At 66.7% G+C, this 16,961-nt stretch overlaps 2 protein-coding genes and 1 long non-coding RNA gene across 3 annotated transcripts in view; 2 read left to right on the forward strand and 1 right to left on the reverse strand.

The window, feature by feature from the left end:
- The window catches only part of C1H1orf159 (chromosome 1 C1orf159 homolog), a 34,557-nt gene extending 29,375 nt beyond the window's left edge, over positions 1 to 5,182 (forward strand). Inside the window, 5 exon segments of the mRNA XM_063703514.1 lie at positions 826 to 960; positions 2,498 to 2,523; positions 2,621 to 2,728; positions 2,730 to 3,093; positions 4,019 to 5,182. Of these exon segments, the coding sequence (XP_063559584.1) occupies positions 826 to 960; positions 2,498 to 2,523; positions 2,621 to 2,728; positions 2,730 to 3,093; positions 4,019 to 4,113 (728 nt within the window). The 3' untranslated portion in view covers positions 4,114 to 5,182.
- A 4,780-nt stretch (positions 5,183 to 9,962) lies between these two features.
- Positions 9,963 to 13,303, forward strand: RNF223 (ring finger protein 223). The gene is made up of 2 exons (XM_055381881.2): positions 9,963 to 10,254; positions 11,695 to 13,303. Exon 2 carries the CDS (start codon positions 11,704 to 11,706, stop codon positions 12,451 to 12,453), a length of 750 nt encoding a protein of 249 aa, XP_055237856.1. The 5' UTR covers positions 9,963 to 10,254; positions 11,695 to 11,703; the 3' UTR covers positions 12,454 to 13,303.
- A 737-nt stretch (positions 13,304 to 14,040) lies between these two features.
- Positions 14,041 to 15,394, reverse strand: LOC134758009 (uncharacterized). Its single transcript, XR_010132693.1, has 2 exons — positions 15,192 to 15,394; positions 14,041 to 14,931 (listed from the first exon to the last, which is right to left on the reverse strand). It is a non-coding gene; the product is annotated as an uncharacterized lncRNA (long non-coding RNA).
- Positions 15,395 to 16,961: the final 1,567 nt, after the last annotated feature.

A 16,961-nucleotide genomic window follows, 5' to 3' on the forward strand; every position in this document is an offset into this window, starting at 1 on the left:
CACGCTGCACACTCTTAGGTTCATGCTCACGGCCACACTGCACGCTCTCAGGTTCACACTCATGGCCACACCTCACACTCTCAGGTTCACACTCATGGCCACACCTCACGCTCTCAGGTTCACACTCATGGCCCTGAGCTGGCCTGGGTCCATTGCTGACCTGAGTGGCAGTGTTTTAGGGTAGGGTTGGCCTAGATGGGCTCCTGGCCTCTTGTGGCTCTGTGCTGGGGCCGGAAGGAGCAAGGCCCCCAAGCCTGGCAAACACGCCTGTGTCTCAGGGTTGGGGAGTCTCCTCCCCAGCATCTCAGCACACCCAGCAGCCATTGCCAACTGTCCCGAGCCCCAGGCCAGCAGCCCTGGCCCGTCCTGGCCCAGGCAGGTGGAGGTGAGTGGGGTGCAGGAGCACCTGCTGCCAGCTTGAGGCTCTGCCCTGTGTGGGGGCCCCAGGGCCTGTGCTGAGCCCGGAGGAAGGAACAAGGCTGAGAACCCCCTGGCTTTCAGGGGCAACTGGAATCGGAGAGGCATTTCCACAGAGCCTGGCCAGGGTCAGCCCCTGTAACGCTCCCAACATCCGAGCTCCTGAGAGAAGCTGAGGCCGGGGCAGGTGGTAACTTTCCCAGACCCCGCGGCCAGATGCCCAGGCATGGCTGAGCCTGCAGGGATGACCCAGGCCCATGTGCAGAGCCCCTGGCACCCACAGCCGGTCCCGTGAGGCTCAGGCACCTTCAGGGAGCAGCGAATCTACCGTGTGCAGAGGGCACCGGGGGCCAGGCGAGGAGCCAGGGCCACCGTCCTGCCCGTCCGCTCAGCGGTGTCTGTTTGCAGGGGCTCCGCGCGTGGCCGCCTCCCTCTTCCTGGGCACGTTCTTCATCAGTTCCGGCCTCATCCTCTCCGTAGCTGGGTTCTTCTACCTCAAGCGCTCCAGTAAACTCCCCAGGGTCTGCTACAGAAGAAACAAAGGTATCTCCCGGACCAGCACCTGCCCCACGGGAGGGCACAGGGCAGGCGGCATCCAGCTGTGGAGATGGGCCTGAGACTGGAGTGTCCCAGGCCAGAGCAGACTGGCAGAGGCCGGGAGGGAGCAGGGCCTGTCCTGTGGCTTTTGGGTCCCGGTGTGAGAAGGCCCGTCACTTCCCGGAAACAGCCGTGTGTGGATCTGAAGGGTCGAAGCACCAAGGGGCCTTCCTCGGGGCCCAGAACCTCTGCTGGAGCCCTCTTCCGGCAGAGGCGTCTCCCCGGGGCCCTCAGGGCATCACGAGGGGCGAGTGGAGCGGGGCCGGGTGGCTCTCGGCAGCTTGGACTTGCCTGGGCTCCTCCAGCAGCCATGGTCCCCCCTCCCCTCTCCTGGGGTCAGGGCTGGCCAGGCTGGTGCAGGGCCCACACCCCAGCCTACGCCACGCCGTACACATGGTCACCCCGGGCCTGGGCACTGACCCCTTCCCACTGGAGAGACGGCCTTGTGACTGTGGCGCCTTTGGGCGGGGGCGGGTTCTGAGCAGGGTCCTGGTGCCTGCCCTTGTTGTCCAGGGCCGGCCCCCGCAGGGTCCCTGCCAGGCAGATGGTCCAGCCAGCAGTTCGGACCCCGAGGTGAGCACTTGGCCAGACTGTGGTAGCCGAGCTGGGGCCTCCTCCCAGGTCTCTGGGCAGCCCCACCTGGCTGCTGTGAGACCCCTGTCCATCCCCCTCAACCTCTCTCGGGGTCTCAGGGCCCAGCCTCCAGTCGGGAGCCCGCTGCCAGGGTCTGCTGCACAGCCAGGCACCGCGAGGCCCCGGCCTGCTCAGCATCTCTGCCTATGGGCACCCTTGGAGCAGGGCAGGGCTCAGGGCTCGGTCAGCCCTGGTGGCCACGGGACGAGAAGCCAGGTTGGCCACGATGCCACGGCACCCCCATCGCGGGGGCACCATGGAGGCAGAAGCCCACGGTCCTGGGGCTCAAAGCCACCTCGTGCCTGAGGCTCCTCCCGGGAGGGTGGGAGGGCAGCCCTTCCCCTGGGACCCTGGAGCCTGGGGAGACGCTTCTCATGAGGGGGGCTTGTCCCCTCTGCTGAGGCGAGAAGGTGGGTCCAGGGAGCGGGGACTCACCTGGGGTGCTAGGGAGGACCCCGCACCCTTGAGTGCCCCGGAGGAATGTGGCAGGGCCGAGGGCCAGGCTGATGCACCGCAGGGAGAGGTGGGGGGAGACCCTGCAGCCCCGGGGCCTCTGCTGCTCCGAGGACGCCACACCGGGCTGAGGCTGAGGCAGCTCCTCGCCCTGTTGTCCCGTGGACGCCGCACTGGGCTGAGGCTGAGGTTGAGGCAGCTCCTCGCCCTGTTGTCCTGTGGACGCCGCACTGGGCTGAGGCTGAGGCTGAGGCAGCTCCTCGCTCTGCTGTCCCAGACGCTGCACTGGGCTGAGGCTGAGGCAGCTCCTTGCTCTGTTGTACCCCGGACGCTGCACCGGGCTGAGGCTGAGGCAGCTCCTGGGCTCCAGGGTGACTCTCCGCTTTCTCCCCCACAGCCCCGGCCCTGCAGCCTGGCGAAGCTGTAAGTAACCCGCGTCATCCGGGCTGAGCGTCCCCGGCCGCGTGTGCCTGTGCCGGGCCATCCCGAGTCCTCACTCTGCCTTTCTCTCCTTTTCAAGGCTGCAATGATCCCCCCGCCACAGTCCTCAGGTAACAGCAGCTGTCGCATCCCCCTGTGGGGTTTCCCATCTCTGGGCCAGTCCCAGGGTGCTCTGTGGGTTTGTCCCCAAACAAACGGGTTTGCCTGGCTCTGGATCTCGGCCGCCCCTGCCCGGGTCCCCAGGAGACCCACCCACGAGGCAGGGCCAGGGCCGGATTTGGCCGGCGCCCCCTGCTCTGGATCTCAGCTGGATTTGGCCGGCACCCCCTGCCCGCGCCCCTTTAATCCCCGTGACTTCCATGCTCTTTCCTGTTCCCGAGACGTGGGGTCTGCAGGAAAGGAGGACCCACCACGACAGGGCAGACCCCCAATACCTGCTCCTCCTTGAAGTCCAGCTCCACCCAAGAACAGACGCAGCCGGCCTCCGCCAGGCCCTCCTGAGCAGCCATCGCTTCAGTGGTGCTGGGTCAGGCGGACCCAAGAGTCAGCCCGGTTAGGACCCATTTTATGTGCGGGGCCACAGACACAGGCTGAGTGACCGGCGCACAGCCACACAGCTCCAAGGCCATGAGCAGGGCTCACCCGGCCTCCGTCCCCCTGTGCAGAGGTCTCTCATGGGGGCAGGTGACAGTGCCTTTAGGGGACAGACAGTTCTCCATCAAGGCTGGACCTGCCCCGTCCCTAAAGCAGCCCTGTCTGCAAGTGCCCAGCAGACCCCACGGTGCCCGAGTGCCCCGGGGCTGCCAGCTTCAACAGCAGACCTTTAATCTGACTATCCTAGAGTTCAGAAATCCAAAACCAAGGGGCAAACAAGGCCACACGCTTCCCGAGGCTCCGGGGAGGATGCTGTCTGCCTTCCCAGCCCCTGCCGGCTCAGGCATCTGTGGCTGCGTTGCCCGTCTCTGCCCCCTGGTCCCACGGTGTCTCCCCCACCTCTGCGTCTTCTCTCTCTGCCTCTCTCTCAGGCGGGCCCTGGCTGTTGTTTCAGGGCCTGCCCGGGGAACCCTGGGCGATCACACCTGAGACCCTGACGTAACCCCCTGCAAAGCTCCTTCTTCTAAATAAGGTCACATTCGAGGTCTCGGGGCTACGGCCTGCTTGTCGCCCCCTGAGGTGCATGATGCTCTGGGACCCACATCTCTGTCTTCGGGGATCGCCTGGCCCTCGTCCAGGCCCCGGGGCCCAGGGTGTAAATGAGAGGACACAGCCGGGCAGGAGGAAGCCGTCCCTTTCCCGAGCCGGAGCTCTGAGGGCGCCTTAGGGGCAGGGGGCATCTGGGTTCCCACCTGGTCAGAGTAAACAGCCCCAGGCGCCTGTGCCATGCCCGCTCCTGAGAGCCTCTGGTGAGGGCTGAGGCCTGCACTGTCCCTGCTGTCCATGTCCCACTCTGACCTCGCCTGTCTCTGACCCGTTTCAGTACGGAAGCCGCGCTACGTCAGGCGGGAGCGGCCCCTGGACAGGGCCACGGACCCCGCTGCCTTCCCGGGGGAGGCCCGTATCAGCAATGTCTGACCTGGAGGCCGAGACCACGCCACGCACTTGGCGGCAGGGACCCGGAGGCCGACCCCTTGGCGGGAACCAGCACAAAGTGTTGGCATCGCCCGGCGCCCGGGACAGTCCTGGGCACAGCCTCGGCTCTGAGTCCCTCCGCCTCCCAGCGACGGATGCCAAAGGGTCCCGGGCCGCCTGAGGCTCCTTCCCACCACAGCCATCTCGTTTATCGGACCAGGAGCAGGCATCCGTGAGACCTCAGAGCTTCAGATCGAGGCCTTGGGGGGGTCCGGGCCCCCCAGGAAACACGGTGAGGCCCCAGCACCTTGCAGCCAAAGCTGGCACGATCTATGGGGCAGGCGCCGCTCTGCCTAGAAAAGCCAGGGGCGCCGTGCCCTCCGGAGCCCACGGCGGGCAGGACTCTTCCAGCACCACCGCACCCAGTGGCCCGAGACCCCTCTGAGAACAGTGAGGCTGGTCCTCGTGCCGTTCCAGCCGGTGCCCGGCCAGTGGGGAGGACGCAGCCTAGGAACCAGCTGCCTGAGACCAGGGTGCCTCTGGGCTGTCCTCCCGCGTGGCGGAGACCCCAAGCACGCAGCCACCCATTTCCGGAACTGCAGGATAGAGCTTCCTCTTGATCTCTGTTTTTAAGCAGAAATTCATTGTGCAGGAAAGTCCTCCAGAGCTCTGCGGCCCCGCTCGGATCCGCTGGACCCCCGTGCCTGGCTGATCCCTGCCCACGTGGGGCAGGCCCACATCTAACCCCCACAAGTCACTGCCTCACTGCACCTGCCAAGGCTGCCCTGGCGCTGTCTGAGTCCTGGGGTCCCTCCCGGAGTTCCTGGGAGAAAGGCGCCGTCGTGGCCGCCTCCCGCACGCCAGGCCCGGGCTCCACCGTGGGTCTCAGACGCCCTGGGGCATTGGCACTGTCTGCTTTAGCATGGGACCCCCATCTGAGGGGTGGCCTGGCCTTCGGGGTCCCCACGCTCCTTTGCGAAGTCCACTGTGGGTGCCATCATGGTCTCCGGGACCTGGGCCAGCGGGAACGTGGGGGCACTGGGTGTGCTGATATAAAGTCGGCATTACTCAAGCTGCGTTCCGAGCTGCTCTCTCCCGTAGGATCCTCTGTTCTCTAAGTGCAGGTCGGGGAGCAAAGCCCCCGCCAGGCTGGCCCCACGCACTCCGCCACCGTGTGCTGGGGGCAAGGAGGTGGGACGGGGGTGGAGGAGAGTCCAGGTTGGGGCTGCCTGGTTGGGACCCCCCCCCGCCCGCCCCGCACATTTTCTGCCACAGGCCCATTCCCCAGATGCAACCTGTGCAGGTGGGACCTGCGGTCCCCGACCCCCCAGCTCGGACTGAGGTGGGACAGAGTGTGGGTGTGCGTTTCCATCGGCCGGCCGGGCTGCGTGGGGGCTGCAGACACGGGCCCCGGGAGGGCTGCCATGGCCATCTGGGGGGCAGCAGTGTGGGGGTGTTTGCTGACAGTGATGGGCCTGGCCAGAGAGGGCTGAGCTGGGGCAGGACAGGCCTTGAGGGCAGAGGGCCCGGGCACCAGGATGCCAGAGCGCTGGCCCTGCTCTCGTAACCGTGCCCTCCACCCAGGCAGAAACGTCCACTGCCTGGAGGGTCGTGTCCTTAGACACCTGCGTCCCCATCCCTAAAAACCCCCAGCCTGAGGTTTGCAGCCAGGGAGTATCTGGGGGAGCATTGGCTCTGCCCTGGGCCCTGGCCCAAGAAGTGTCCTGGGGCTGGGAGGGTCACCTGGTCCTGGGGAGAAAGGAGGGACTGGACAGCCCAAGGCCACTCTGAGCCCAGTACCCACCGCCCCACCTGATGCCCTGGGCCACGCCCCTGTGATGCGGGAGCCCCCAGACTCCTCCTGTGGGGAAGGAGACGGACCGAGATGGGGGCGGAGGGAAGGAGACAGGGACCGAGGTGGGGGCGGAGGGAAGGAGACAGGGACCGAGGTGGGGGCGGAGGGAAGGAGACAGGGACCGAGGTGGGGGTGGAGGGAAGGAGTCCACATCCCCCTGGAAACTCCACTCCTGCATTTGCACCAGGCTGGGCGTCTGGTTTGGAGGACAAAATCGGAAACAGGCACGAACAGCAGGTCCAGCCAGGCAGGCTCTGGAGGCCAGGCCAGACACAGACAGTCACCTCCGAGCCCACCCTCTGAGCAGCCCCCCAGGCCCCATCTCGATCAATTCTGGGTCCCCTCCTCCTCCCACCCAGTGGCACAAACCAAAAACCCAGGGTCATCCTGACACCTCCACATACCCCCCTCAGCTGGGTCCCCACGTTCCCCACCTGCGCACTCGCGATTGGCCCTTGGCGGGCAGCACGTGGTCAGCCAGGACCTGTGGCAGCGAGGGGCACGCCCTGCTCACTGGGCACAGGAGGGACGCACTGAGCTGGGCCTAGGGTCGGCCCCAGCACGTCAGGGGCAAAGCTAGACCCAAGCGCACGTCCCGGAGCCCTGCTCCCCCACACCGGCCTCCCCTCTGCACATCTGGGCCCTTGCGAAAGAATTCCAGTCCCAGGACCAACAGAGCCGCTGCATTTGAGGCAATGGCCCAGCACGGGGCGGGGCGGGGTGGGGCGAGGCCGGGGGCCCCACAGCAGCCTGGAAGGCCCCTCCCCGCACCGGCCGCACCACGTCCCCAGGCCTGGCAGTGCTGGGTGTGACCCGTAACCGAGGCCTGGAGGGGAAGGAGTCCCTGAGAGGGCATGAGGAGACCGAAAGTGAAGGAGGTGAGGGGTCAGGTGCTCACACCAGCATCCACGTCTCAAGCGTGGGCACGTGTGCTCACACACACGCCCACACGCTCACCAGCCCAGCCTCCTGCCCACTGGCTGCGACGGAGGGGACCAGGCAGGCCCACCCCCTGCCCTGGACTCTGCCAGCCAAGCTGCTCCGAGCCTCCCGAGAGCCCTGAGAGACCGTCTGAGCTGAGAGAAGGGGAGCTGCCGGCTCCTCTCCTGCACAGGGAGGCCTGGCCTGGCGCCGAGACCACACATTCCTCCGGCCTTTCCTCACCTTTGCCTCCGGCACGAGTGTCAGCCGGGAGCCCAGAGTGACCTCAGTGCCCGGATATTCCCAGGAGCTGTCCGTTCCCAGAGCTGCAGGGGCCAGGGCGCTTCCTGGAGGCGGCATGTGACCCGAGTCACGGTCCTCAGGAAGCAGGAGCCTCCAGCGAGCGCTTTCTGGGCCTCACAGCGACTCCCCGCACGGAGTCCCCATAGCCTCAGCCACCCTCCATGGAGTTCCCGTAGCCTCAGCCTCCCCCTCACGGAGTCCCCGCCATAGCCTCAGCCTCCCCCTCACGGAGTCCCCCCCATAGCCTCAGCCTCCCCTCACGGAGTCCCCATAGCCTCAGCCTCCCCCCACGGAGTCCCCGTAGCCTCAGCCTCCCCACACGGAGTCCCCGTAGCCTCAGCCTCCCCGCACGGAGTCCCCGTAGCCTCAGCCTCCCCCCACGGAGTCCCCGTAGCCTCAGCCTCCCCGCACGGAGTCCCCGTAGCCTCAGCCTCCCCGCACGGAGTCCCCGTAGCCTCAGCCTCCCCCCACGGAGTCCCCGTAGCCTCAGCCTCCCCCCACGGAGTCCCCGTAGCCTCAGCCTCCCCCCATGGAGTCCCCGTAACCTCAGCCACCCCTCACGGAGTCCCCGTAACCTCAGCCACCCCGCACGGAGCCCCTCACAGAGCTCCCACCCCTCCCCAGCTCTTGAGTCCCCACCCCTCCCTGTCTGAACCCCCAGCCCCAGCCCTTGCCCCGCTCTCTGAGCATCCACCCCTCCCTGTCTGAGCACCCAAATCCCCTCTCTGAACCCCCCCAACCCCCGACTGAGAGTCCCCATGGAACTGGCAGGGGTCCGGCCCTTCCTGAGCCCAAGTCGCTGTCCTCCTCCACGGGGTGTTGCCCCCCGGCCTCTGCAGTCCTGGTTCCCACTTCCCAGCGTCCCTTGGGCTCCAGGATGCCCACGGCAGCCCTGGGGGGGCCTCTGGGTCCCCACTGAGGGGTCGGCGGGCACCTGCATGGGAGTTGCCTGAGGGCAGTCTGTGGGGTGGCCCGGCCAGCTCTCCCACTAGGGTGGGTCCCTCACTCCCAGCCCCACCCAGTTTGACACCCCCCAGGCTGGTGTGTGGAGTCCCAGCTCAGGTCCGGCCCAGGCCTCACAGCGGGGATGGGCCTGTGGCAGCCGGGTCAGACCTGCCCTTGCATGAGGTCCACTGGGCTGGGAGAGAGACGCCTCAGTGAGGTGGGGAGCCGGCAGCTGGACAGCCTGGGGGGTGCAGCTCTACACCAGGCCCTCAGGCCCGCAGCGGGGTGTGCGGGGGACAGGGCAGCCCATGCCACTGGCTGCTCCTCTGGGACCCACACATCCTCCATCCCAGCCCTGCCGGCCTCAGCCCCCAGACTGTCAACCAGCTCCAGCCCTGGTCTTTGCACAGACCAGTCCTGTAGTCTGCTAGGGCATGTGGACATGGCATGTGTGTGTGTGTGGACACAGGGCACGTGTGTGAGAGCATGGGGACGTGGCATGTGTGTGTGTGTGGACACGGCATGTGTGTGTGGACATGGCATGTGTGTGTGTGTGGACACGGCATGTGTGTGCATGGACACGGCGTGTGTGTGAGTGTGGACACGGCATGTGTGTGGACACGGCGTGTGTGTGTGGACATGGCGTGTGTGTGTGGACACGGCATGTGTGTGTGGACACGGCATGTGTGTGTGAGTGTGGACACGGCATGTGTGTGTGTGGACACGGCCTGTGTGTGGACACGGCGTGTGTGTGAGTGTGGACATGGCGTGTGTGTGTGTGTGGACATGGCGTGTGTGTGTGGACACGGCATGTGTGAGTGTGGACACGGCATGTGTGAGTGTGGACACGGCATGTGTGTGTGTGGACACGGCATGTGTGTGGACACGGCGTGTGTGTGAGTGTGGACACGGCGTGTGTGTGGACACGGCGTGTGTGTGTGTGTGGACACGGCATGTGTGTGTGGACACGGCATGTGTGAGTGTGGACACGGCATGTGTGTGTGGACACGGCGTGTGTGGACACGGCGTGTGAGTGTGGACACGGCATGTGTGTGTGTGGACACGGCATGTGTGTGTGGACACGGCATGTGAGTGTGGACACGACATGTGTGTGTGTGGACACGGCATGTGTGTGTGTGACACGACGTGTGTGTGAGTGGACACGGCGTGTGAGTGTGGACAGCGTGTGTGTGAGTGGACACGGCATGTGAGTGTGGACACGGCGTGTGTGAGAGTGTGGACACGGCATGTGTGAGTGTGGACATGGCATATGTGAGCTTCCGGACACGGCACGTGTGTGAGAGCCTGTGGACACAGGGGCATGGAGCGTGTGAACACATGGCCCATGTGTGAGAGCAGCCACGTATGTGTGTGGATGAGGCAGGTGAGCACATGGGTGGGTGTGGGCAGGGAAGTGGCAGGAATGGGCTGTGAGGGCAGGCAGCAGTGAGCAAAGGGCAGGGGCAGGCTGGGCATTAGGTTGTGGGGGGCTCGGGGGGGGGGGCCCTGCTAGGAGGCCCACCCAGGAGCTCAGGGGCCACAGGGACCTGGAACTGCGGTGAGCAGCTTCCAGCAGGTGCTCCAGCCTCCTGGGGCTATAGGGAGAGAGGGCTGTGTCCAAGCACACACCCCAACCCAGACCTGCCCAGGCTGCAGCGGCTGTGCTGACCCCTACCCAGCTCCGACCCTCACCCCTCCCTCCCTGCCCTCCAGCTGCCTGGCCCGCCAAGGAGAGGATGAAGCCAGCCAATCCCTGAGGCTTGTGGCCACACCCTTGGCCAGCACGACCCATAGGGTATAAATAGACCTGCTTGGGAGCCCACACCCGGCAATTCACACCTGCCTCAGACCAGAGCTCTGTGCGGGTGACGGCGCACGCATTCCTTGGGTCCACGCCTGTCTTGGACGGAGCAGAAGCCACACCTGCCAGACCAGTGCCACCGGGACAGCTGCTGGTGGCCGGCCCCAGGGAGGGATACCTGCCGGGTGAAGCACAGGCTGGGCCGGGCCCGGAGAAGAGGAAGCAGACACTGCCAGGGCAGGGCAGCCCAGGGCCTTGGAGCCCAACCGTGGCCGGCAAGGAGGACCATGTCCAGGACCCGCTGACCCCAGGCCACCAGGTAAGGCCAGCTCAGCCCGTGTTCACCCCTTACCTGTACAGGCTCAGGGTGGGGCACCATCGTGGAGGGGTGGGGCCTGGTGCCAAGGAACCGGTTCTGTGGGGTACACAGGCCGCAGAGCACAGTCCCCAGGTCCCGGTGGCTGGGGCACTCACGGCCTCACAGTGACGACGTGTGACTCAGGTGGTCACGGTGACCTGTGTCATCCCGCCAGCCTGTCTGGGACTCACTGGCAAGTCAGGGGTGGGGCGGGGCAGTGCCAGGAGTCACTTCTGGGGCAGCCTCCTGGGCCCTACGGGGACGCACGGCCAGGCCCTTGAGTCTCACTGTCACCCTTGCACACTTCCCTCCAGGTGGGACCCCTGTGGCTCCCTGCAGCGGATCCTGGGTGCAGGGGAGGGGCGGGAGGTGGAGCAGGGTCCCAGGTCAGCTGAGATGCCCACCTGAGCCATGCCCAGGGGCAGAGCAGCGTCCCCCAGTGTCCGTCCCCCAGGGTCCCTGCCATGAAGTGGGATTGGGTCAGGGAGAAGAAACACCCACTTGGTGGGCGGCTGAGGGTGCCCTGACCATCACCTGACCATGAGGCAGTGGGTTGGCCCAGAGGGAATGGCTGGGCTTATCCAAGTCCCACCCCCCCACCATGCACATCAGACCCTCAGCAGCTAGACAAGCTGGCCCCGCAGGCCGCAGGTCGTGCCTGACATGCACCTTCCTCGGGCACTGACCCCTGCCCCTGCCTGGGCTCTCCCTGTCGTCCCGAAGCCCCCGGGGCTCAGCCCGGTTCCCAGACCCAGAGACCCCCACACCCCACCCTCACATAGCTGCCTGCAAATCAGGCCTGCACCACCCAAGCCAGGCACCCATCCTGGGATCCGTGTTCAAACTCACTTCACTTGACTTGGAGTCCCTGGCCTGCCTGAGAGCCGTATCTGCCAGGGTTCAGGGCCCGCCAGCTCCCTTGGGGTGGCCCTGGCCGAGTCACCCATGCTCTGGGCCGCCTTTTCCACACTGTGGCTTTGTGTGAGTCCCGTGATGTGGGCCCAGCCTTGCAGAGCTCCGACATAAACAGTGATGACTGTGGCTATTGTCATCCTCACCATTATTTCTGCCCAGGCAGCAGGGCCAGCCAGGTGGGGCAGGGCCAACAGGAGGTGTCCGCCGAGTGGTCAGCGAGACCCCCGTGCACACGGCCTGCATTCCCGGAGTAGGCCTGGGGCCCTGTGGGAGGCTCACCCCGGTGCAGCCGTGTGATGGCGTGGAGAGGGCAGGATTGCAGGTGGGGCAGAATGACCTCCAGGGGTACTGGAGGAACTTTCTGGAGTGGTGCGCAGGAAACAGAGTCCTTCCCTGGGATCTCTGGGGCAAGAGAGGGGAGGGGGAGATAAAACACCACCAGAAAGGGGCGGCCGGTGATTGCTCACCACAGTCCCTGTCCCACAGCTCAGAGACATGTCGTCAGGCCAGCAGGTGTGGCACACGGCTGTGCCACCCCCTCGCCGGAGCAGCTCCACAGCCTCGATGCCCAGGTCCCCCAGCTCGGCCGGCAGCCCCAGGTCCCCTGGCACCCCTGGCTCGGAGAGGGTGGCCTCCCCCCTGGAGTGCTCCATCTGCTTCTCAGGCTATGACAACATCTTCAAGACACCCAAGGAGCTCTCCTGCACCCACGTCTTCTGCCTGGAGTGCCTGGCCCGGCTGGCGGCTGCTCAGCCTGTGGGCCGCCCCGGCGGTGAGGCTGTACCTTGCCCCTTCTGCAGGCAGCCGACGGCCGTGCCGCCTGCCGGAGCCCCCGCGCTGCGCACCAGCCGCCAGCTGCAGGCCCGGATGCCGGCGCATTTGCGGCGCGAGGAGCCTGTGTGGCTGGAGGGCACCAAGCTGTGCTGCCAGCCACTGCCCACCACACCTGGCCGCGAGCCCGGTTTCGTATGCGTGGACGTGGGTTTGAGCAAGCCTGCCGAGCCGCCCGCGCCCGCCCGGGACCCTGCCCCCCGCCGGGGCCGCCTGGCCCGCTGCTGGGCGCGCTGCAGGGACTGGAGGCGCATGGCACTGGTCTCTGCCCTGCTGCTGGTGCTCTTCTGCGTGGCACTCTGGCCGGTGCAGTGCGCGCTCAAGACCGGCAACCTGCGCTGCCTGCCCCTGCCCCCCCGGCCCCCGGCCACCACCGCAGCCGCCTCCCCCCTCGGGCCTCTGACTGACAACTAGGGCCAGCAGCCTCTGCCCAGGTCAGCCGCCCTCGCCCAGCTCCATGGGGCGTCCCCCACTGGGGGGCCCAAGGGCACAGCAGCCACTGGAAGTCGGTCCCCGAGGACGCGAAAGGAGCCTGGCATCTCTGAGGACTCCACCGGGGCCCCACCAGGACCAGGCTCCATTTAGCTTGTCCACCCCTCATTCTCCAGGCTGGGTCCTGATGGGGTGGACAAGAGGGTCCCCAAAGCCTCCAAGAACCACAGGCTCACCGGGCACGGTGGCTCACGCCTGTCATCTCAGCACTCTGGAGGGCTGAGGCAGAAAGACCACTTGAGGTCGGGATTTTGACAACAGCCTGGCCAACATGGTGAAACGCCATCTCTACTAAAAATACAAAAATTAGCCGGGCGTCGTGGTGGGCGTCTCTTAGCTACTCGGGAGGCTGAGGCAGGAGAACTGCTTGAACCGGGGAGGTGGAGGTTGCAGTGAGCCAAGATTGCACCACTGCATCCAGCCTGGGCGACAGAGCGAGACCCTGTCTCAAAACAAAACAAAAAAAACAGGCTCGTACAGGAAGGGCCCAGGAGAGCAGCTGGTCAGCTTCCCCGCCACCCGCACACACTGTGAACTGCCTGCCAGGGAAGCCCCTTGCCAAGAAGGAAGGGGCCTTGCCATGCTTCCACTCATGCTGACATTTCACTGCAGGGCTGGTCCTGCCATTGGGTGGGGGTGCTCATCTTGCCCTCGGACTGTGGGGAGAGAGTAGAGGCAGGGCAGCCCCCTAGTGCAAGGTAACCACAGAAACTTCCAGCTGCCCCTCCAACCTTGTGAATTGTACCTTTTAAAATAAATTATTTGTATCCATCTTTGGCAAGAGGGCCTCATCCTGGGTGCCTCTGCTGCACCCAGGTCCAACTCCCAGCCCCTCTGGCTGCAGACAGGCTGGGGGTTTCTGGAGTTGGCTGGCGACTCAGCAATGTGAGGCTCCCCAGGGAGATGGGGAGAGGCCCAGGACACTTGGGGCAGGGCAGGCTGGACCAGGGGGAGGGCTTCAGCTTGGCTCAGAGCCCAGGGGCTGACAAAGGGGGCCTTTCTCTTCCCCCATCCTCTGCCGTGGCCATACTAGGCCACACCTCCAGGAAGTCACGCCCCATGGCCCTGCTAGGGTCCCTGACTGGAGAACCACAGAACCATGACCCCTGTGGGAACCCAGAAGCAAAGGTAACAGCCAGCGTGCAGCCTGCAGATCCACTGACTCTCCGGCAACTCCCAGGGCCAGCCTGGCTGGGGAAGAGTCAGAGGTCAGCTACGTGAGGTATCGGCAGGAGGCTCGCCAACCCCAGCCCTACCCCGTCTGTCATCAGCCCCAGGAATCCTGCACCACCAGGCAGGCACGGCCAGGAGGGCCCAGGCCAGGTCCAGCTCACGCAGGCCTCCTCAGCCTTCTCATCCCTGACCCCAGAGCCCAGGTACTTCCTGCTCCAACCAGCTGGGCCTCTGGTCCAGGGTGGGGAGGGCTCGGGAAGGCCCCACAGAAGCTGACTCCAGCTGTGGGGGCCACACCCACCCTTGCCCCAGGTCCCAGCGAAGACACAGAAGGGAGAACACGGCACTTTACTGGAAGGCTGTGAAAGCCGGTGATGTGGGGAGTGCAGCCACGGGTCACAGCAACATCACTCTGTGTCACACACGCAGTCAGGCCCACGCAGGCCCACACCCTTGTCATCGGTGTCATATGTCACACACACCTCACTCCACAAACATCCACCCTGTGACTGATGGAGCCGGGTCCTCACCGGGGCCACCTCCCAGACCATGGGAGCAGGCAGGGCCGGCAGGCCGGAGCTGCGGTCAGGGCAGACCCGCACGGAGTGGCCGAGCTGGGGGCGCACACGGGTTCACACGTGGTCACCGGTGGGCTTCACAGCCTGTCGCTCCCTCTGCCGCCCCTGGACCTCCCTGAGCTGGGGACAAGCTTGTGGTTCTGTCCTGGACACAGTCCCGGCCCGCGGCTCCGGCCACACGCGGGCGCGGCTAGGCCGGGGGTTCCCTGCGGCTCCTCAGACACCCGCGGCTCCGCAGGTTCGCGTCCTCGCCGTCCCAGGGCTGCGGGGTCCTGCGCGCGGAGCAGCGGCTCAGCCCCGCACCCCGCACGTCCCAGTCCCTCCCGGAGGACTCCGGACCGGCCCCGGCGCTCCACTCACACCGGGGATGCCCGGGGAGCCGGGGGCGGCGCCCACCTTTTGGTTCTCGCGCTCCTGAGGCGGCTCGCGCTGGGGGGAGGGGCCGCCGGTCACCATGGCGACGCCCGCACAGGCCACGCCCCGCAGGGCCACGCCCCCACCTGCTCGCGCAGGCGCAGTTACTCGCCCCGGATGTGCCGCTGCAGCGCCAGGTACATGAACTTGTACGGAGCCTCCGTCTGCACCATTCCCCAGCGCTGCCGCCAAACCAGCTGGATCGTCTTCGAGACGTCGATGTCGCAGTCCAGCCCTGCGGACAAGCGCGCTTGGGGAGGGGCTACGGATGGGGGGAAGGTGCCGGCAGGCAGGGGCGGGGCTACTGGTGAGGGGCGGGGCTTGTCGGCAGCGGTGGGGTCGTCCTGAGGGGTGGGGTCGTCCTGAGGGGTGGGGTCGTCCCTAGGGGTGGGGTCGTCCTGAGGGGTGGGGTCGTCCGGAGGGGTGGGGCTATAGTTGGGCAGGGCGGGGGGACCCAGAGTGGAGCGGCTCGCCCTGCCTGCGGATGACATTCACCAGGATGTCAATCACGATGATGGTGCCGGTGCGTCCGATGCCCCCACTGAGGACAAACTAGGCGGCCTTTGACGAGAGTGGGGGGCGGGGGCGGGGGCGGGGGCGCCCCCGCCCACCCGATGGCTCCGCCCGCGTCGTCCCACGTGGCTCTGCCCCGCCGTACCTGCACCTGCACAGCCCTCGTGACCCCCGCCCCGCCGCACCTGCACCTTCACAGCCCGCGTGGCCCCGCCCCGCCGCACCTGCACCTGCACAGCCCGCGTGGCCCCGCCCCGCCGCACCTGCACCTGCACAGCCCGCGTGGGCCCGCCCCGCCGCAGCTGAAGTGCACCACCATGGGCCCGGCCCGCGGCTTGCTGCTCTGGGCCGGGTTCACCTCGTCCCGGAAGCCGAGGACGCCGGCGGGATCGGCCCGGACGCCGTGGTCCGGCCAGCCGAAGTACTGGAAGTGCTGAACCGTACGCTGTGGCTCCTCCTGAGCGGGGCAGGCGGTGAGTGCGACCCCAGGGTGGGAGGAGGAGGCTGAGGCACAGCTGGGTTTCCGGGAGTGCCCAAGCGGAGGGGCTGCGGGGGCCAACGCGAGCAGGAGGAGGAGGAAGGAAATGGGGAGGGGGCGCCGAGATGGCCCCAGGTGGTTCAGGTGCCTGGGGAAGGGAAGAGGGAGCTGGGGGCGGGAGAAGCAGGCTGTGAGGACAGTTATTTTATAAGGAAAAACCAAATGTGAGGGGTCCATGGGGGCCTGGAGGACCCCCCCCACACACACACTGGGCGGGGGCTGGAGGGAACACGAGGTGATCTGCCCGGAACAGAAATGGGCGTCTCTGGTATACAACGGAGACCAAAGCTGCAGTTGGAGAGGTGTGTGGGAGGAGTGGCCGCCAGCCCAGGGCTGAGAATGTGGCCACGTCAGTGACCCCTGTCCAGGCTTGGAATGCACCTCCTGGGTTGAGGGGTGTGGAAGCCCCCAAAGGCAGTGGGGTTGGATGCAGGCAGGTGTGGGGTCTCCCAGTGCAGGCCGACAGCAGGCACGCTCCACAGCCGCCAGGCTCACCTGGCCCGGCCGCCACACCTGCAGCTCCCGCACGCAGTAGCCCTGGGCCTGGCCCTTACCCAGGACGCGCATGTGCACACGGCCGAACTCTTGGCTGCCGGGCAGCTCTGGTCAGTCCCGGAAACACTTGTTCTGAGGGGAGCGCTTTGCATCAGCCTTGCTGGCGGCACCCCGGCACCCCGCCCCTGCGACCTGCAGAGACGCAGGTGTGTACGTGCAGCCACGGGGCTCTGTGGGAGCCTCCCCACTCCCACGGCGTCCCACAGGCTCCTTGGCCCGGTCGGGAAGGGCCTTGGGCAGCCGAAGATGCACGGGGTGGGATGGGCACTGGGAGCACTGGCACTGCACCCCTACCCGGCCCCGCTCCATCTCCCTGGTGGTCATGACGATGACACGCGTGTTCTCCTGGTGCACCGTGGCCCAGAAAGCAGCCACCGTGGCCTGCAGACAGCCCTGCAGGCGATGTACACCGTGCGCCCGCGAGGCCCTGCCCCGCGGGGAGGAGCCACAGCGTACGGTTCAGCACTGCCAGTACTTCGGCTGGCCGGACTACGGCGTCCGGGCCGATCCCGCCGGCGTCCTCGGCTTCCGGGACGAGGTGAACCGGGCCCAGAGCCGCGAGCCGCGGGCCGGGCCCATGGTGGTGCACTTCAGCTGCGGCGGGGCGGGCCCACGCGGGCTGTGCAGGTGCAGGTGCGGTGGGGCAGGGCCACAAGGGA

The sequence above is a fragment of the Gorilla gorilla genome, chromosome 1 (genome assembly GCF_029281585.2).
Source record: "Gorilla gorilla gorilla isolate KB3781 chromosome 1, NHGRI_mGorGor1-v2.1_pri, whole genome shotgun sequence".
Classification (NCBI taxonomy): Eukaryota; Metazoa; Chordata; class Mammalia; order Primates; family Hominidae; genus Gorilla; species Gorilla gorilla.